This window comes from Anser anser (genome assembly GCF_964211835.1).
Source record: "Anser anser genome assembly, chromosome: 6".
NCBI lineage: Eukaryota > Metazoa > Chordata > Aves > Anseriformes > Anatidae > Anser > Anser anser.
The window spans coordinates 39,515,179-39,531,915 of NC_139726.1; the positions used below are offsets into that span (position 1 = coordinate 39,515,179).

At 42.5% G+C, this 16,737-nt stretch overlaps 1 protein-coding gene across 10 annotated transcripts in view; it reads left to right on the forward strand.

The window, feature by feature from the left end:
* Window positions 1-16,737, forward strand: part of PLCL1 (phospholipase C like 1 (inactive)) — a 205,138-nt gene that overhangs the window by 145,191 nt on the left and 43,210 nt on the right. For 5 of the 10 annotated variants that reach the window (XM_083843011.1, XM_083843013.1, XM_083843012.1 and 2 more), the window contains 2 exons: window positions 7,907-10,378; window positions 12,493-12,696. In XM_083843011.1, coding sequence (XP_083699137.1) covers window positions 7,907-10,378; window positions 12,493-12,696 — 2,676 coding nt within the window. Of the gene's footprint in view, window positions 1-799; window positions 904-7,283; window positions 7,480-7,906; window positions 10,379-12,492; window positions 12,697-16,737 lie in introns of those variants that run through there. The other 5 variants (XM_083843019.1, XM_083843018.1, XM_083843017.1 and 2 more) reach the window with 4 other exon arrangements.

Sequence of the window (16,737 nt, forward strand, 5' to 3'; positions counted from 1 at the left end):
TTTAATGTCTGCATCTTAATAACTGATTTCTTCTGAATATCAGGTGGGTATTGTTTCAAAGAGCTGTGGAAACGAACAAATTCACTGCAAGTAAAAGCCCAGGGGAAGGTGTATGCATAAGGTGTCCTTTTCATGCTGGGATTTCTGTGTCATGAGCTGTGTCACTGTTCTGCCAGGGGCCTGGGTGAAGTGGCAACAAAAAGCCCATCCTTTAGAGTTTCAAAGGCTTCCAGCCCTACAGGTAGTGTCTAGTCTGAATGCCACCACCCTGCTGGGGATGGCTGGGTTTTCTGCCATAGGTTATCTCCTCTCGTTTCTCACCTGGGGCTCCCAGGAGTGCAGCCTGTGCAGTCCCACCAGACTTGGGCTCCGTTAGCAGAGGTGTGGGGTGGCTGCTGAACCCTGTTGCAGCTGGCGGCAGTGGGAGGCTGCTCCAGTCTGGTTTGGAAAGATGTTGCAGCAGCGTCCTCTGTGCTTGCGGTAGAGCTGGTCAATCTCTGACTAGCAAAAGAGATGAATGTTAACGCTGTGCTGAGGTGTGCAGATATTGCTGTGCTCATTTTCCTATTCCCCAGGGCCGTGGTGGCCCTTATGCCAGGTTAGTGCTGTAACTCTAAGTGAGCCTGAGCAGGGTTTGCCAGCAATATTTTCAAGTCCTCTTGGTCACGGTGCACAGTGCTGTCAGGAAGATGCTAAGACATTGGACCTTTGCTGTTTTCCATCTCTTGATCCCATTCTTCTTCATGCTTTTTTCTTATTTATTATGCCTGGTGGAAGAATAACCCATCTGCTTGTTTAGATTATACAGGTACACTAGTGAATGGGATTCATGTTCCTTGCAACAGGGCCCCACGAATCACGTCTTGCAACATGTCAACAGAATAAAGGTCGCTCAGCTTTAAGGTATGTCCCCTCGCCCAGTTTTACAAACACACCCCCTCTTCAGCGTGCCCTGTAAAATGGCATTACAGCAGCAGTGGTCAAGAGTGTGCCTGCCTGTCCCTCCCTTCTGTGAAGGCTGCTCAGCTGCAGCTCTTTCTGCTGCAATCCATGCTTTGGTCAGCACAAAGCCCCATCACTGCAGTTCCTTCTGTAAGCCTTTAAATCAATTTGGGAGTTTTAAGTAGGTATAAGCTGGGGGAGCTTGTATTGCCTGAATTTTTCCAGTTAGTTTTGGTGCTGGATTGTCTCCAAATTCAATTTAAGGCATGAATCTATTGCATCTAAGTAACTTGGGACCTTCCAACCTGAGAGGGACTTTTGCTGTGGCACTTAGTAAAAGACCTCTGTTCTTTTTACTCAGTTCTCCATGGTCTGGAGTAGCACGGATCTCGTAGTACTCAGTACATCCTGCTTGTCTGCAGGTGGGTACTGATAGGAGGGAGGAGGAGCTCTGTAAAGCAGGTCTGAGATTGCTGTATCGTTAGCTGCTTTAAGCAGACACCCTTTTTAATTTTTGCCTTCAATTGCATCCAAAAGAGACTCAGTAGAAGATTGAGGGTTTATACTATGGAGACCTCCTGCGAATGCTGTAGCTGAGATCTCATTTTCCCAGGGCTTGCTGTTAGTGCTTCTGCTTTAAGATAGAGTGTCTTCCTATCCTTCTCAGGTTTTTATCCCCTTAGAGCATGAAGATAAATTCAATCCCTGTCCAAGGTGCCCTCGGAGACTCAAGCGTTACAGCCTGCAAGCAAGCAGAATGCTTGGAAATAACTGAACATCTGGGAGAGGCAGTGGTTGGAGACATTAAGTCCAGTGGGCCGTGTGAGTCCTTTCCAAACTAAAACCGTGTGGTTGGATGTAGCTAGGAATAGATCTGGCACTGGGAGTGTCATAAGGGAAGGTTTTGTTCTGGGAGTATGAAGAGGATCCACAAAAAGTCTGCATCAGGTAGGGTTTTCCACAGCGTAATACAGAGGTGTTGTGTGTATGTATTACAGTGTCATATGGAAATTAATTTCTGGATAGAATAGATAGATACTTAGATCTTTGTTTAAGGGATGTCATGGAAACCAGTTGGATGGTGAAGTGTAGAGAGAACTTGAGGAACAGTGGTGGCAGAAGGAGCTGTGACGTGGTAGGATCACTACAGGCACTGAACAGTTCTTCATGTTCTTGTGCTCTTTACTGTTTCTTGACATTTGGCTTCATGGCCCTAAAAAAAATAAAAGTTGAAATAGTAACTTCAGTGTCGTACCATGCCAGAAAATAAACCTTTCTTGTATTATGTGGACTTTGTTTCATAAAGTACTTCCAGAAGGAGTCTTTACATGCTGCAGCTTTTTTCTTTTGCTGTCATTTGTTATGTATGCAGCAAAGGTAAATTTTCTTAAAGGAAAAATCAAATAAATTTGGCAATGCTAGTGATTTAAAACAAACCAACCGACCCACACAACAAAGCATTCTTTGAACAGCAGATTATTTTGGTTCAGATGTTTCTTCTCAAAGATCTCCAGGCATTCTTTTCTATCTCTCTGTCTCAACTTGTCATTTCTCTTCAGCCTGCACTCCAATATTTGAATGGGATTTTTAGTACTGGAGAGAAAGAGGAAAGCAGACAAGCTGTTGTAATCTTGCCTCCTCTTGAACTTCTCTGGAGGGTACTATCCAGCATCATAGAACAGCTGAACTACTGTCTTCACTGTATTTTCCTGCCCTTGGGGTGCCCATTCTGCAGGGTGACATTTCCTCTCTTTTTGATGAGAAGCTCACTGTAATGTCGTTGTTACAGGTCTTGGTGACAGTCCTTCCCTTCCCATAGCCAACAGCTGGGCAGTCCTGGGGAACTAGGAAGAACCCGCTGTAAATGCTGTTACTGCAGTTCCTTGTCATACTTTTCTTCCCCCTGTGTGTGAGCCCTCAGTCATTGCTATCTCATGAATGAAAATTGTGCTGAGGCTTTTGCATGGAGCTTGAGCTCAAGTTAAATTGCTAAATAGTGAGAACTAGTTGGATTTTTCAGACTATTTTGGTGTTTGCAAAATTGTTGGATCTTGCCATCTGAAGCTATTTCTTATATATTTGTCCATGTCGTATTTTTGATCTGCATTAAATTTTCTGTTTATTCCATTACGTGCGTATCTCAGTTTTTAAGAGAGGGTGTGTTAAACTTTGGATTCAGTCCTTATTCCACATGTGCTCAAATCCCTGAATTAGCAGGAAATTTGCCATGAAAAGACTACCGCAGCATCAACATCTGCTCAGCTAATTTGCTGTGTTGCGCTGTTTCCCGAGAGCGACTGGCAGCATCCCTGCGGCCACCTCAGGGATATGGATGTTGTGTTCTTGAGTGCCTCTGCAAAGGTGGCTGCTTTGGGCCGTGAGTTGTCAGCACGGATGCATTTGTTGAGTATGTAACCTTTTCTTTGTGGTTCTGTAGGTTGTCACAGTGGTTCTAATACTTGCATCCTGCAGGCCTTGCCAAGAACGATGACAGGGAGTTCAGCTTGTTAATTTATTGTACAACAGAGGCTGTAATGAGAACCAATGAAATCTGTGAAATGGGCTGTTCTGGGATGCTCTGTGAGGGTGGCCAGAATGTGTCTGAGATTCACAGAAAAAAAGTCTTTGCATCATGATAACGAATGCCAGTTTCTCTAAAGAGCGCTGTCACCTTTAGTAATAACCTGCCAATGCTACGTGTGCAAGCTCTGAGTCGCCTCATGTGCGTGAGGTCCGCTGGCAGCACTGGCTCCAACACTGTTACAAACCTTCTCTGCTCTGGTTTACTTCGTTATTGACAGATTACTCTATCAATTTGTCAAGCAAATTCAAGGTGTTTTGAGTGCATTGGTGGCACACTGACTTCTTTAATGTAAAGGTACATTTTCTCACCACAAATTCTGTAAACCTTTAACAATCTGGGGGACTGGGATTCTTGCAGTGTATGACAAATACCTAGAAGCATCCCAGAAGGTCAAAATGAGTATCCATATTCTGTGGGATTCTTTTCGGTTTTAAAAAACAAAACAATTGGAAAAAAACAAACAAACAAACAAACAAAAACACCCTGTAGAGTGTAGAGCTAACTAGTTTCTCCTTGGAAAAAAAAATCAGGTAATCAGTTGGCCAATTAAGTGGATCATCTGCTGTCTGCAGAACAGATAGTTTTTAGGATGCATTGTTTATCATGGTCTATTTCTGAGTTCAGACTACACTGCCTGTTATTGATTACTTAGTGCTAAATTCACAGGAAATAGCAAAGATCAGAATTAAGCTTTTCTTTTAGCAATGGTGATACTCACTGGTGAACATGTAAATCGTTTTTTTGGGGGAATGGCTCTTAACTGCACTTAACAAGTTTAGCTCTCAACATTGACACTGAATTTCACAGCCTTTCACAGAAGCCCTGCACCTCTTTAAGCGCTTTTGGTGTCTTCTGTTAGTGATGCTTTTTGCATTTATTGTTCTCCTAACAGCATCTTGGAATGCAGTTGATTTTGTAGTGGTCCTTCAGGTAATTTAATTTCAGATAAATTATACATGAGCTTGACTTCCAAATGCAGGGCTGTTATGCAGCCATTGCTGCCCCGTTTCTTAACTTCAGACTCAACAATTTATGTCCTATAGTTTTGCTAAAGGCAGTGGGATGAGGTGGAGTGTGTGTTTATTTGTATTCTTTTTTAACCTCACATATTTATTTCTGTTAGCTCTTTGATTTAAACAGCAGAAGATTGAATGGTCAAAGGTTAGGCTGGATAGGGTGGAGTTTTCCCATAGCTGCTGATGGCTTACTGATCCCGCTGTTTACATATCCAGTCCCTCTGAAGAGGACGATGTGTTCAACAGGAGAGCTTCTACTATTTTGGGAGCATGCTTAGACTGGAGCTCTGGATCCCTCCCTTAGAAACCTTTGGAAAACCGTCACTGGCGATTTTAGGGTGCCATCAGGCCAGCACTCAGATACATCCTTGGTGCTTACAGATTTCAGTACAGCTGTACATACACTGAAAGCTGGGCATGTGCTGAAGTGGGCCTGTGGTTGAGGTCTCAAGGTATTTTCACTTAATAGATATTATGCAGGCTCAAGAGCAGGAGATGGGATCAGCCAGTTCGGTCACCTTATGGGCATATCCAAAGATCCAAAGGAAACCAAAGTTTGAGTCACTTTGAAAGAGCCTTTCCCTTGAAAGCACAAGGTCTCCCATGTAAGCAGACTTTCTCTTTTTGTGTGTGTGCTTTTCATGCAAAATGGTTGTGTTTTGTTTCTAATAAGAATGTTTTGTATGGAGCTGTGTTATCTATGTGGAAATCTGCACAAGTTCTTGTTGAGAAGTGCAACATGAAGCTGAAGCAGGTCTGTTCAACTGAATATATTTATGGCTGTTTTATTCATTTAGTTTAAATCACAGGAAATCAACTATTCTTAAACAATATTATGCAGCTTATGCTTATTCTTGATGAATTTTACTAAGCCGATGTGTTGTAAATAGGAAGAATTTTTGAAATGCATTTTTACAAAATGCCCCAGGAAAGAAAAGGATGCATAGGACTGTACACCTAATGTCTGGAACTATTGTCTAGATACAGTCAAAACCACTTGATAATTTTTAATGTAATTGCTTTTGGGATTCCTGGCAACTGGTCTCAGTACATTGCTAGAGAGGGTGCTTTATAGGTCGAAGTCAAACTTGGAAGTGCTATGGAGACAAATTCTGCTCTTAAGACACAAGACACAAATAAGCAGCAAATTGGAAAGGAATTGAGAACTCCAACATGAGATTTGACATTTCTGAGTTTTAGAAAGGACACACTGTTTGCGAATGGCCTTGTAAGAGCTGACCTTTCTCTGTATTATCAAATTATCTGTCACTAACCAATACTGAGTGCCTGAGAGGGAGTGGTATATGTTTTGTTTCAGTCCTTCCCAAAAGTCTTATTTGAGGAATAGTCTAATAATTGTTCCCCTGAATCTAAACAAAGAAGAAAGAAAACTCTTCTAGAACCTGCAGGGTAATCAGCTGTATTTGTTTATATTCATTAACATCTATTGCTTGAAGATTTTCATGGCCATAACTGCATATTAAAACACAGGGTGTTAATGCAGCAACAGAACATTTTAACAGAAAGCTGTAATTAATAAGGCGACTGACCCAAGACACTCACTTCATTGACTTTCCTTCATTTTTTTTTATTTTAAAAGACCAATTCTGGTAAGTACTACAATAAATGGCTAACATAATTCTCATTGTCAGTCGAAGTCACTCTGCCGGTTTAATGAGAAATCTTTAACATAAGAAGTTTAGAGGTTTTGAGTTTGTTTCCAGTAGCTCCTATGCCTTTAAGCCCATTTGTGTGCAATTGAGGTTTTGGAAATATTTCAGATGTTATTGAATGGAGTGAGTACCGAGCAATTTTGTAAAAATGTTTATACTGACTAATTTGCTGAACATATCTATACAAAAATGCAAATTATGAGTGAAGACATTCTTACAAGTGCAAGACTGTTGCTCTGTAACTGTGAGAGCTACACGGGATCCTGCTTGGGTGCAGACAGTGGGGAGCATCGTGAAGATAGTGATGGCTGGATGGTGGGCTTGCCTAGAGTACAGGGGCTGAATTTAGGATGTGCAGTGTTGTATGATTTGAGGAAGGGTGAATGATACAGCAGGTACAGGGAGGCTGCAGGAAATCAGCTCCTGGGGTAGTTCATGCTGCAAAGGGTTTGGGAACTGCAGATTCTGGTGTCTCAAAGTGGGTCCCCCGAGCTGCTGGGAAGCTGCTCTCCGGTGTGTGTCTGAGGGCTGTGCACACACCTCCAGCAAGAAAACTTGCTCACCTTGAGACTCCCCTTCTACCTGGAATCCATGCAGGCAGCAGAAGTCCCTTCAATGGCAGAAGGCAGAGAACTGGGGAAGTATTGCCGGTGGCCAGGGAAATAGGAGGGAAAGCAGTTGTAAGAAGTGTTTCACTAGGAATTGCATCCTTGAATGATGTTTTAAAAATATTTTTATAGCTATTGGATAGCTTGCATACTAACAGAGTAGCTGGAAATCGTGCAGAGAAAAAGAATGATTTGTAATTTATAATTATTGTGAAATGTTTTGAGTTGATAATACGTGGGGAAAGACTTAAATTTAGTTGCTGCACTAAAATCACAGAAAGCTTTGCAGGCAGTTGGGTTTACATCCCACAGTAAATAGGTACTTGCTATTAAAAACACAGTCACACATGTGCAAGTATTTTCTCCAAAGGAGTTAGAAAATATGCCCTAAAGAAAAGAGCTTTGGCTTTCTTGCCTGGTTATCCACTTTCCAATGATGTCTTGTGGTCCTATTTCACAGAAAGTACCAGAACAACTACTTTCTAAAGCAGATGGAGAGATGAGCAAGAGTGAAGAATGTTAGGGCTGAACAGAGCAGCCGCAAGAACCATGCAGTTGGTTGTGCACACACCTCAGATGGGCTTCTCTGCCTGGTGAGAACATCCTTTGGCAAAGGACACTAAAACTTGCAGATAGGAAAGCCCAGACTCTCCTGGGTGTGTATCTCTGTGGTCTGACTCACAACTGTTGTTTGGTTTCATTTTTTTTTTTTTTCACTTGAGGTGTTTAAGATTACAGAGAAGAGGCAGAGTTGAGGCAGGATGCTCATCTGCGGAGCACCTAGGTTTCACAACTGAATACCACTTCCTCACACCAGTAGCAAGTTGCTGAGATCTGGAGGGGAGATTAACAGCTACAAAAGTCATTTATGAAAACTTGGTATCTGTAATGCTGCAATCAATCAAGTCACCGTTGTTACATTTTATTGCTCAGTAGGGAACTGAATGGTGGGAAGGGATAATGTGTTTTGAGGTTCAGAAGAACATGAATTATCTTTACATAAACATCTCTATTATTTATGCACTTGTGGAATGGCCAGAGAAAACTTACTCTTTTTTTAAAAAAAATGTAATTATTCCGCAGGATCCTTCAAACCAAAAATGTGGAAGAAAGAAAACTGTGTCCTTCAGCAGCATGCCATCAGAGAAGAAAATAAGCAGCGCCAGTGACTGTATCAGCTTTATGCAGGCTGGGTGTGAACTGAAGAAAGTTCGTCCAAATTCCCGGATTTATAACCGTTTTTTTACTCTGGATCCTGACTTGCAGGCTCTTCGCTGGGAGCCTTCCAAGAAGGACCTTGAGAAAGCCAAGCTTGATATTTCTGCTATAAAAGAAATCAGACTAGGGAAGAACACAGAAACATTCAGGAATAATGGCCTTGCAGATCAGATTTCTGAGGACTGTGCTTTGTCAGTAATTCATGGTGAGAACTATGAGTCCCTCGACCTGGTTGCAAATTCAGCTGATGTGGCCAATATTTGGGTATCAGGATTAAGGTACTTGGTTTCTCGTAGCAAACAACCCCTGGATTTGATGGAAAGCAGCCACAATACCCCACGATTTGCCTGGCTAAAAACTGTATTTGAAGCAGCAGATGTTGATGGTAATGGCATAATGTTAGAAGATACATCTGTGGAGCTAATAAAGAAGCTTAACCCCACCTTAAAGGAATCAAAGATTAGATTGAAATTTAAGGAAATCCAGAAAAACAAAGAGAAACTGACAACACGAGTAACAAAAGAGGAATTCTGTGAAGCATTCAGCGAACTTTGCACAAGACCTGAAGTTTATTTCTTACTTGTGCAGATATCTAAAAACAAGGAGTATCTAGATGCCAATGATCTCATGCTGTTTTTAGAGGCTGAGCAAGGAGTGACCCACATAACAGAAGAAATGTGTCTAGATATTATACGCAGGTATGAACTTTCTCAAGAAGGACGATTGAAAGGTTTTCTTGCAATTGATGGATTTACTCAATATTTGTTGTCCCCAGAATGTGATATTTTTGACCCAGAGCACAAAAAGGTTGTCCAAGACATGACACAGCCTTTGTCCCATTACTACATCAATGCATCCCACAATACATACCTAATAGAAGACCAGCTGAGAGGACCAGCTGATATCAATGGTTACGTAAGAGCTTTAAAGATGAGCTGTCGGAGTATTGAACTAGACATCTGTGATGGCCCAGATAACGAGCCGATTATTTGTAACCGTAACAACATGACATCGCCACTTTCCTTTCGAAGTGTTATTGAGGTGATAAACAAATTGGCCTTCTATGCTTCAGATTACCCCCTTATTCTCTGCTTGGGGAACCACTGCTCAGTGCAACAACAGAAGGTAGTGGTACAGCACATGAAAAGGATCTTTGGAAACAAACTCTACACGGAGACACCTTTATCCTCAGAAGCCTACCTTCCATCACCTGAGAAACTGAAAATGAAGATCATTGTGAAAGGGAAGAAGCTGCCCTGTGACCAGGACATATTAGAAGGAGAAGTCACAGATGAAGATGAAGAAGCTGAAATATCCCGGAGACTGTCAGAGGACTTCTCAAGGGAACCAAAGCTTATCTGGCTCTGCAAAGAATTGTCTGACTTGGTGTCTATATGCAAATCTGTCCAATACAAAGACTTCGAAACATCCATGAAAGCTCAGAATTATTGGGAAATCTGTTCCTTTAGTGAGGCAGAAGCCAGTCGGATCGCAAATGAATACCCTGAAGATTTTGTCAACTACAACAAGAAGTTTCTCTCCAGAGTGTACCCAAGTGCTATGAGGATAGACTCTAGTAACTTAAATCCTCAAGATTTTTGGAATTGTGGTTGCCAGATAGTGGCAATGAACTATCAGACCCCGGGGCCCATGATGGACCTGCACACTGGCTGGTTTCTACAGAATGGGGAATGTGGGTACGTTCTCAGGCCTTCAGTCATGCGTGATGAAGTATCTTATTTCAGTGCAAATACAAAGGGCATCGTTCCAGGGGTCTCTCCCCAAGTCCTCCATGTCAAAATAATCAGTGGTCAGAATTTTCCAAAGCCCAAGGGTGCATGTGCAAAAGGGGATGTTATAGATCCCTATGTTTGCATAGAAATCCATGGGATTCCTGCTGATTGCACCGAGCAAAGAACTAAAACTGTTCAGCAAAACAGTGATAACCCCATTTTTGATGAGAGCTTTGAGTTCCAGATCAATCTACCAGAGCTGGCCATGATCCGTTTTGTTGTTTTGGATGATGACTATATTGGGGATGAGTTCATAGGCCAGTACACCATCCCGCTGGAGTGCCTGCAGCCCGGATACAGGCACATACCGCTGCGGTCTTTTGTCGGTGATATCATGGAGCATGTTACCCTCTTTGTGCACATCGCAATAACCAATCGAAGTGGAGGCGGAAAGGCCCAAAAGCGCAGCCTCTCCGTGAGGATAGGAAAGAAAGCAAGGGAGTACACCATGCTGAGGAACACTGGTCTCAAGACTATTGATGACATCTTTAAGCTAGCCGTGCATCCGCTCCGAGAGGCCACTGACATGAGAGAAAACATACAGGTATGGCCGTCGTGTGCGCTGGTGTGTGCTGAACGTGGAAGCAGAGATCCCAGTGAGAGTTGCCGGGAGGGCAAACTTCCTGAAGCTAGTGAAGCTTCGGACCCACAGCCGTTGTCAGCTTTTAACGGCACGTCAGGAGGCTGATAGCTGCAGGTGCTAACTAGCAAGCAGATGTGGGATTAGGCAAAAATGTTTTAAAAATCAGTGTCCCCTCTGAACACACACTTCAGTGGTTTTATTTGAGGAAACAGAATTGAGGGTACATTTGTGTCCCCAGTCCTCGGGTCTTAAAAAACTTAATTTCCTCGCTGTTCCTGGAAAATGTCAGTAAGCTTTTGTTTTGCTAACTCAATGAGGGTTATGCTGTTGTTTTTTTTTTTTTTTTGTCTGACTGAGTCTAAGAGTGAGTGGATGTGTCATTAAGGTCTTGTCTACACCAGAGAAACCACCGTGCTAAGAGCAGCACATTTCCCTGGGTGCCTGTTGCCACTGTTCACTCAAGGGCTGTGAATGTTTAATGTACACAGCTGAAGGCCACATGGGCTGTAATTTCCTCCCTGCTAAATAGCTGTGTTGCCTTGGCTGGCTGAGTGCCTGCCTGCACAGACACCTCTGACGCATCTTGGCTCAGCCACTCTCCAGGCACAACCGCATCCAGGTGCTGGCACTCAGCACAGCTCCCCACTTTAGACCTTGGTGGTCAGCGGGAGCTGATGTTGCAGCACAGCCAAGCCTGACCAGTGCTGGCTTCTGCTCTGGTGGGCGATTGTGCAGCTTTGGTAAGGGTGACCTCAGTTCAGAGGTCTGGGCGCTGCCTAGAAACAAAACTGAGTAGCATTAAACAATGAGTTTTCTTTAATAAATAGCTGAAATCAGCCACAACTATCTCCTTGGTAAAGATACAAATACGATTCATTTTTCCTCCAGAAAACAGGAGGGAAATGCATAGCATTTCATTGACCCCACTCTTCTGGACAGAGTCTAAAGCAAATTAAATGTTGGCAGCTGGAAAAGTTTACAAAATGACATAAGTTTTAAATCACTCCCGAAGGAATAGTCTAAGCATATTTTTAAGAATGGGAAACTCTTCCCAGCCTTTCCTTTCCTGCGGGCCTTGAAAGTATCAAGTTTGAACCGCTGACTCCACCTTCTGTCTAGGTCAGGATTATATCTGTGAACTGTATGAAATAAAATGTTCTTCGACTTTGAGGAATAGCATTAATCTGCCTGCCAAATGAAATTTCAGTACAGTATCTGAAATTTCTTGTTCTTGGGAATGCTCTGTAAAAACACAGTCATTAGCTTTAACTGCATGCTAATGTATTTAATTAATGAGAGAAGTCTCTATTAATTAGCTGGGCATTCTTCTGATGACTGTTTTTTCAGGAAGATGTTGTGGGGTAACATTTACAAGGTATGGATTGTTATAATATTGTCTTGCTTAAATTTTGTGTGTCTTTTATGACTCAAGAGAAGCTAAATTATGAGGGTGAGTCAGCCATGCATCCACTGACTTCATAAATAAATAAATTCTGGCATGTTGGTTTGGTTTGACCTGTATATCCTGTATTGATTTTCTTACATGCGACCTAAGAAGGAGAAAAGAGTGTTTGTGTTTCTTTATGATGTGGAAATGCAAGGCTGAAAACAAAGTGTGTTTTTCCTGCTTGTCTTTCCCATGGGAAATATGAGGTCTGTCGAACTTGCTCTTGCTGGAGGATGGTAATGATAGGAGAACAAGGCGATTACAGCATCAAAAGCAATTGGAGTCGGAACAGCTGAGAAGAGAAACAGCATTTTAGGCTGGTGGTTTAATGTGCTGGGGACCAAAGCATGTCCCCATTAGGGTTGGATTTGCAATGCAGAGTAACTGCAGAACTGGCCACTGGGATATCCCCATCAATGTTGTCTTGTGGACGTCTTGAGCACACAAAACAAAACTCTTAAAATCCTCTGAATGCTAGCGTGACCCTTGTGACTTCAAAGCATGCTTGTGCTCGTACGTGGGCACACAGTAGAAAGGAGAAGCAGGAAGGCACTGCCTGGGTCTTAGCAGGTGGGTAGCTGATGGCAAGTGGGGATATGTGCTCAGGTATTTCTTTTCCTTCCCCCAGAACGCCATGGTGTCCGTCAAAGAGCTGTGCGGGCTCCCGCCCATCGCGAGCCTGAAGCAGTGCATCCTGACCCTGTCCTCGCGGCTTGTGAGCAGCGAGAACACGCCCTCTGTTACCCTCTGCATGAAGGACGCGTTTCCTTACCTAGAGCCTCTGGGGACCATGCCCGACGTGCAGAAAAAGGTCCTGGCTGCATATGACCTGGTAGGTGCTTCCCACTGCTACCTGTGGCCTTCCCCAAGGCTGTGAAAATGGCAGACTGTTTGCTGGCTTCACGCACCTTGAAGTTTCTGTCAAGTGAACGGAGCTCTTCGAATGATTTAAGCTATGCAAAATTGACCTTTTATTGTCCAAACTGCCACACTGGGCTTTTTGTTGTTTATTTTTTTCTTTAAACACAGTTGTGACTAGCACAGGTTGGCACTTGTGGAGGGACTTTGTTTATAAACATAGCAGCCATTCAGCATGTACCAGCATGGCTGTTTGTTGTTGTCCTTGAGAAGGCACAAGATTTGTGATTCTCCACTCAGCAGAGGGCAAGGCCATCAGACAGGGAGGCGCAGTGTGGGAGTACCCAGGCAAAGCTGAGCCATCCCCCTCCTGACGCCTTTCTGCAGCACTGTAAGTAATATCTGTGTCCCTGCTAAACCAAGTAAATGTCACTGTTGGAGAGAACACAGTTGCAAGAGAAATTTTAAAATGCCGACTATATTGTGGGAGGAAGGAAAGGGCAATATGGTACAGCAATACTTGTGAAATATAAAGAGATGAGCTAAAATAAGTTGAGGCAAATGCTGCTGGTCAGCCTTGTGTGCTGAGCACATATATCACAGCCGCTTGTGACTGAGTATCAGCTGCATGCGACTTAGAGCAGCAGTAGTTGCTCTCACGCTGTGCCTCTCAGGTTATTAGACTGCCCCATGACTTCCCATCCTTAGTAGTTGATCCGCATCAACTGATAGAAAGCTGTATAGTTCTGTGAAACATGACTTAAATATTACACTGTGGCAACTAGACTAAATCACAACGCATGTTCAGTGCACCAGCAGTTATTTCCACATCTTGCATTTGTAAGGAATGAAATGGCAAGTACCTTTGGGGACATCAAATTGCTTCCAGATACCCTGAAGTGCTGCAAAGAGTGATTGCATCTTTGACCAGCTATTCTGTGTGCCAAATGCTCTCCTCTCCGTCTCAGTTTTTGCTGCTATAACACACTCTGCAAGAGAAAATCAGCTGGGGGGGGGGGGGGGGAAGGGGAGACACTAATGTAATTAAAAGACATACTAAAATACTCTGAAAAAACTTTGTGTTCCTTCCGGGTAGTTTATCTTACTTGGAGGTAATAAAGTTGTGGTAATAAAATACCAGCTGTACCAATACCAGAAGGAGGATTTGGAAGACCAGTCAACTGCCATGTTTTAGATTTTACTTTTTTGTATGGAGTTGTTACATGGTGTGATGTTTGTTTGAAAGAGCAAATACCACAAAGCTAGGACATTTTTCCATATTTGGAGGCCTGGTTATGGAGATTTAACAAAATGAATGTGCCACCTCTTAACTTTGTAATTATGTACTGAAGAGTTTACATGGGACATTTCAAGGCCTCCTTGTGCTTTATAAAAAGCTTTTCAGTTTTAAATAGGTGAAAGGCCTCTTTCAGATGCGGATAAAAACACTTTTACAACTGCTGTTAGATGGTTGCTTTCACATGTGTCTCTGGTGGAGGAAGATGTACCTCTAATGTCAGGATACAGCACAAGGGCTTTAAGATTAGAGTGAAGAGAAAGAGAAGGGAATTCTTCCATGCCTGTGTAAAGGCTGATATGAGATGCAATCCTGGTTAATGAGAACATATTACTTTAAAATATTGTTATTCATGTTGTCTGGCTTGGCCTGCATCTTATTTTTCTAAAACTATTTGGTTCTGAAAAAGCAAAAGCCAGATTTAATGAGTGTTTTTGCTTTATCTTGGATATTTTCTTTTTCAGACAACGTCAGCAGCAGAAGATTGAAATCTATTTTGTCTTCCATGTATTTAAAAAAAAATGAAGTTGCTATCAATCTTAACATTGAGAAAGGACTCTTGCTATGGTATTTGTAGTGACTTGTTATAATCCAGGGTGTATGTCTTTAGTAAGGAAATTGCTGCGATGAAGCTTTTCACGGTCAGTTTGAGAGAGATGTTAAATCAGGCAGGCAGCATGAGATTCAGCTGGCTTGGTGAGTGTGAGCTAGAGCATGTCAGGGAGCGTTGAGGAAGATGTGGGGACAGAAAGAGAAAGGAGGAGTTTAACAGAAAGGAGGATTTTTTTTGTGCTTTTGTTATCCAGGAAGAAATACTTGGTAGCAGTGCGAATGAGAGCACAAAGAGTGTTGGTAGAAAGCAATATAAAATATTTTAGATATGGTTAAAACAAACAAACGAAGAGGATCTACTAAAATTGGGCCTTTCAAGTTGTTGATAAGCATGGCTTCAAGGAACTGGATCTACAATTGCTTGCATGTCTTAAACTCCCCAAAATGTCTGTTCAACTCAAAGCACGTTTTGGGTGAATAGGCCTGAAAGCAATTTCAAATACATTTAATAGAAAGTATTGATGTTGGCCTCTCTCTTGTATGAATGGTTGTACTTAATTTCTGTTACAGTATGATGGAGAAAAGTTTGCCCCTAAATCTCACAGTGGAAAGCTGTTGGCTGCAGGTGTGCCTTGCTCAGAGGTCTGAGGGACAAGTAGCTTGGGGCTGGCAACTGTCCCTCCCCGCCTCAGAAAGCATCACACATTTGAAACACTTGAAAGACTATGCTCTGAAAGTCATCTCTGATAAAACAGCCCTAACGTGCTGAATTTTTCCCCCTACTGGAAATTGCCAACTGACCATATCTTTTTTCTTTTTTTTTTTTTTTTTTCCCCAAAGAAAATACAAACTCTGTCAGTGTGTTTAATGGGGCATGGGCAGTTCTGACAGCCTGGGCAAATGGAGGTGCAACTACTCAGAGACCTGCCACAGCCATCCTGAAAACAATTAGCTGTCTGTTCCCTTGTGTTCAGCCTTTGTCAGCAGTTGATAGACAAAGATCGTTTTGTGCAGTTTGTTTTTTTTCCTGGGTAATTAGTTTTACCATTGTGTTCTGCCTTAAATATTTTCTTTTCAGAGAGGCCCTATTAGAATAAAATTTCATGTGCTTTGTTTAGGGAACTGAAATGATTTTTTCAAGGCTCTATTTTTTGTTCTTATGGTTACATTGCAGCAGTTTTGTGGAACTCAGCTACTGCTGTGTCTCATGGAGGAGGCTTCAGTGATGATACCGGGTTGTAAGGGAGTTTCTGCAGAGAACAGGGAATGGAAACACTTGAAAATAAGATGGAACATGGGCAATACACAGAAAACATTCTTGAAAAATATGTGAACTACCAGAAACATGGTTTAGAACAGTTTATTTCAACTTACATACGGTTTTGGTTATTATCATACATAGTGTAACATGTAATGAATTGATTCCAGTGCTGTCATCCATTCCCACATACATCCGAGGATAGTGCATCATGCCATCTGCAGAGCTGCTCTTCAGACCTTTCCCCTCTACCAGGAAAGGACTCTTCTCCTTTGGCTCCACATCACCCGTGGCCAGGCATTGGAAGAAGCTCGCTCAGGTGGGGGCAGCACATGGGGTGCACCTTATAACCTGCCGAACTGGTGCCAGTATTCAGTGATGGTGGGGGGAACGAAAAGAAAAAAGGAGCTGTCAGTGTGAAGAAAACGGATGGGGCCCAGCTGCACGTGACAGATGGCAGAATTATTCACTGCAAACACTTATCCTGTGAAGTTAGAATTTTTTTGGTCGAGATTTTTTCATGGACAGATTGTGGTTTCTTATCACAGTATATTCATTTGCTGATGCAAGCATGTGTGAACTCAGGGACACTTGTGCAGTTTGCTTTTCAGTTATTGGTTCAGCGTTATTTTTCCTCTGAGATGAAATGATTGAATCATTTGAAAATCAAAAGTAACAAACAAGTGATAATAAATGTTTCTGTTGTTACCTATTCTTCTGGCTCTTGTGCACGTAGAATTTTTCCTAGTGTCCTGGTTCCAGTTAGGACAGAGTTAAGTAGCTCATAGTAGCTGGTAGGGTGCTATGTTTTGGATTAGGATGAGAAGAGCACTGATAACATGCTGATGTTTTAATTGTTGCAGAGCAGTGTTTACACCAGGCCAAGGACTTTTTGGCTTCTCGCTCTG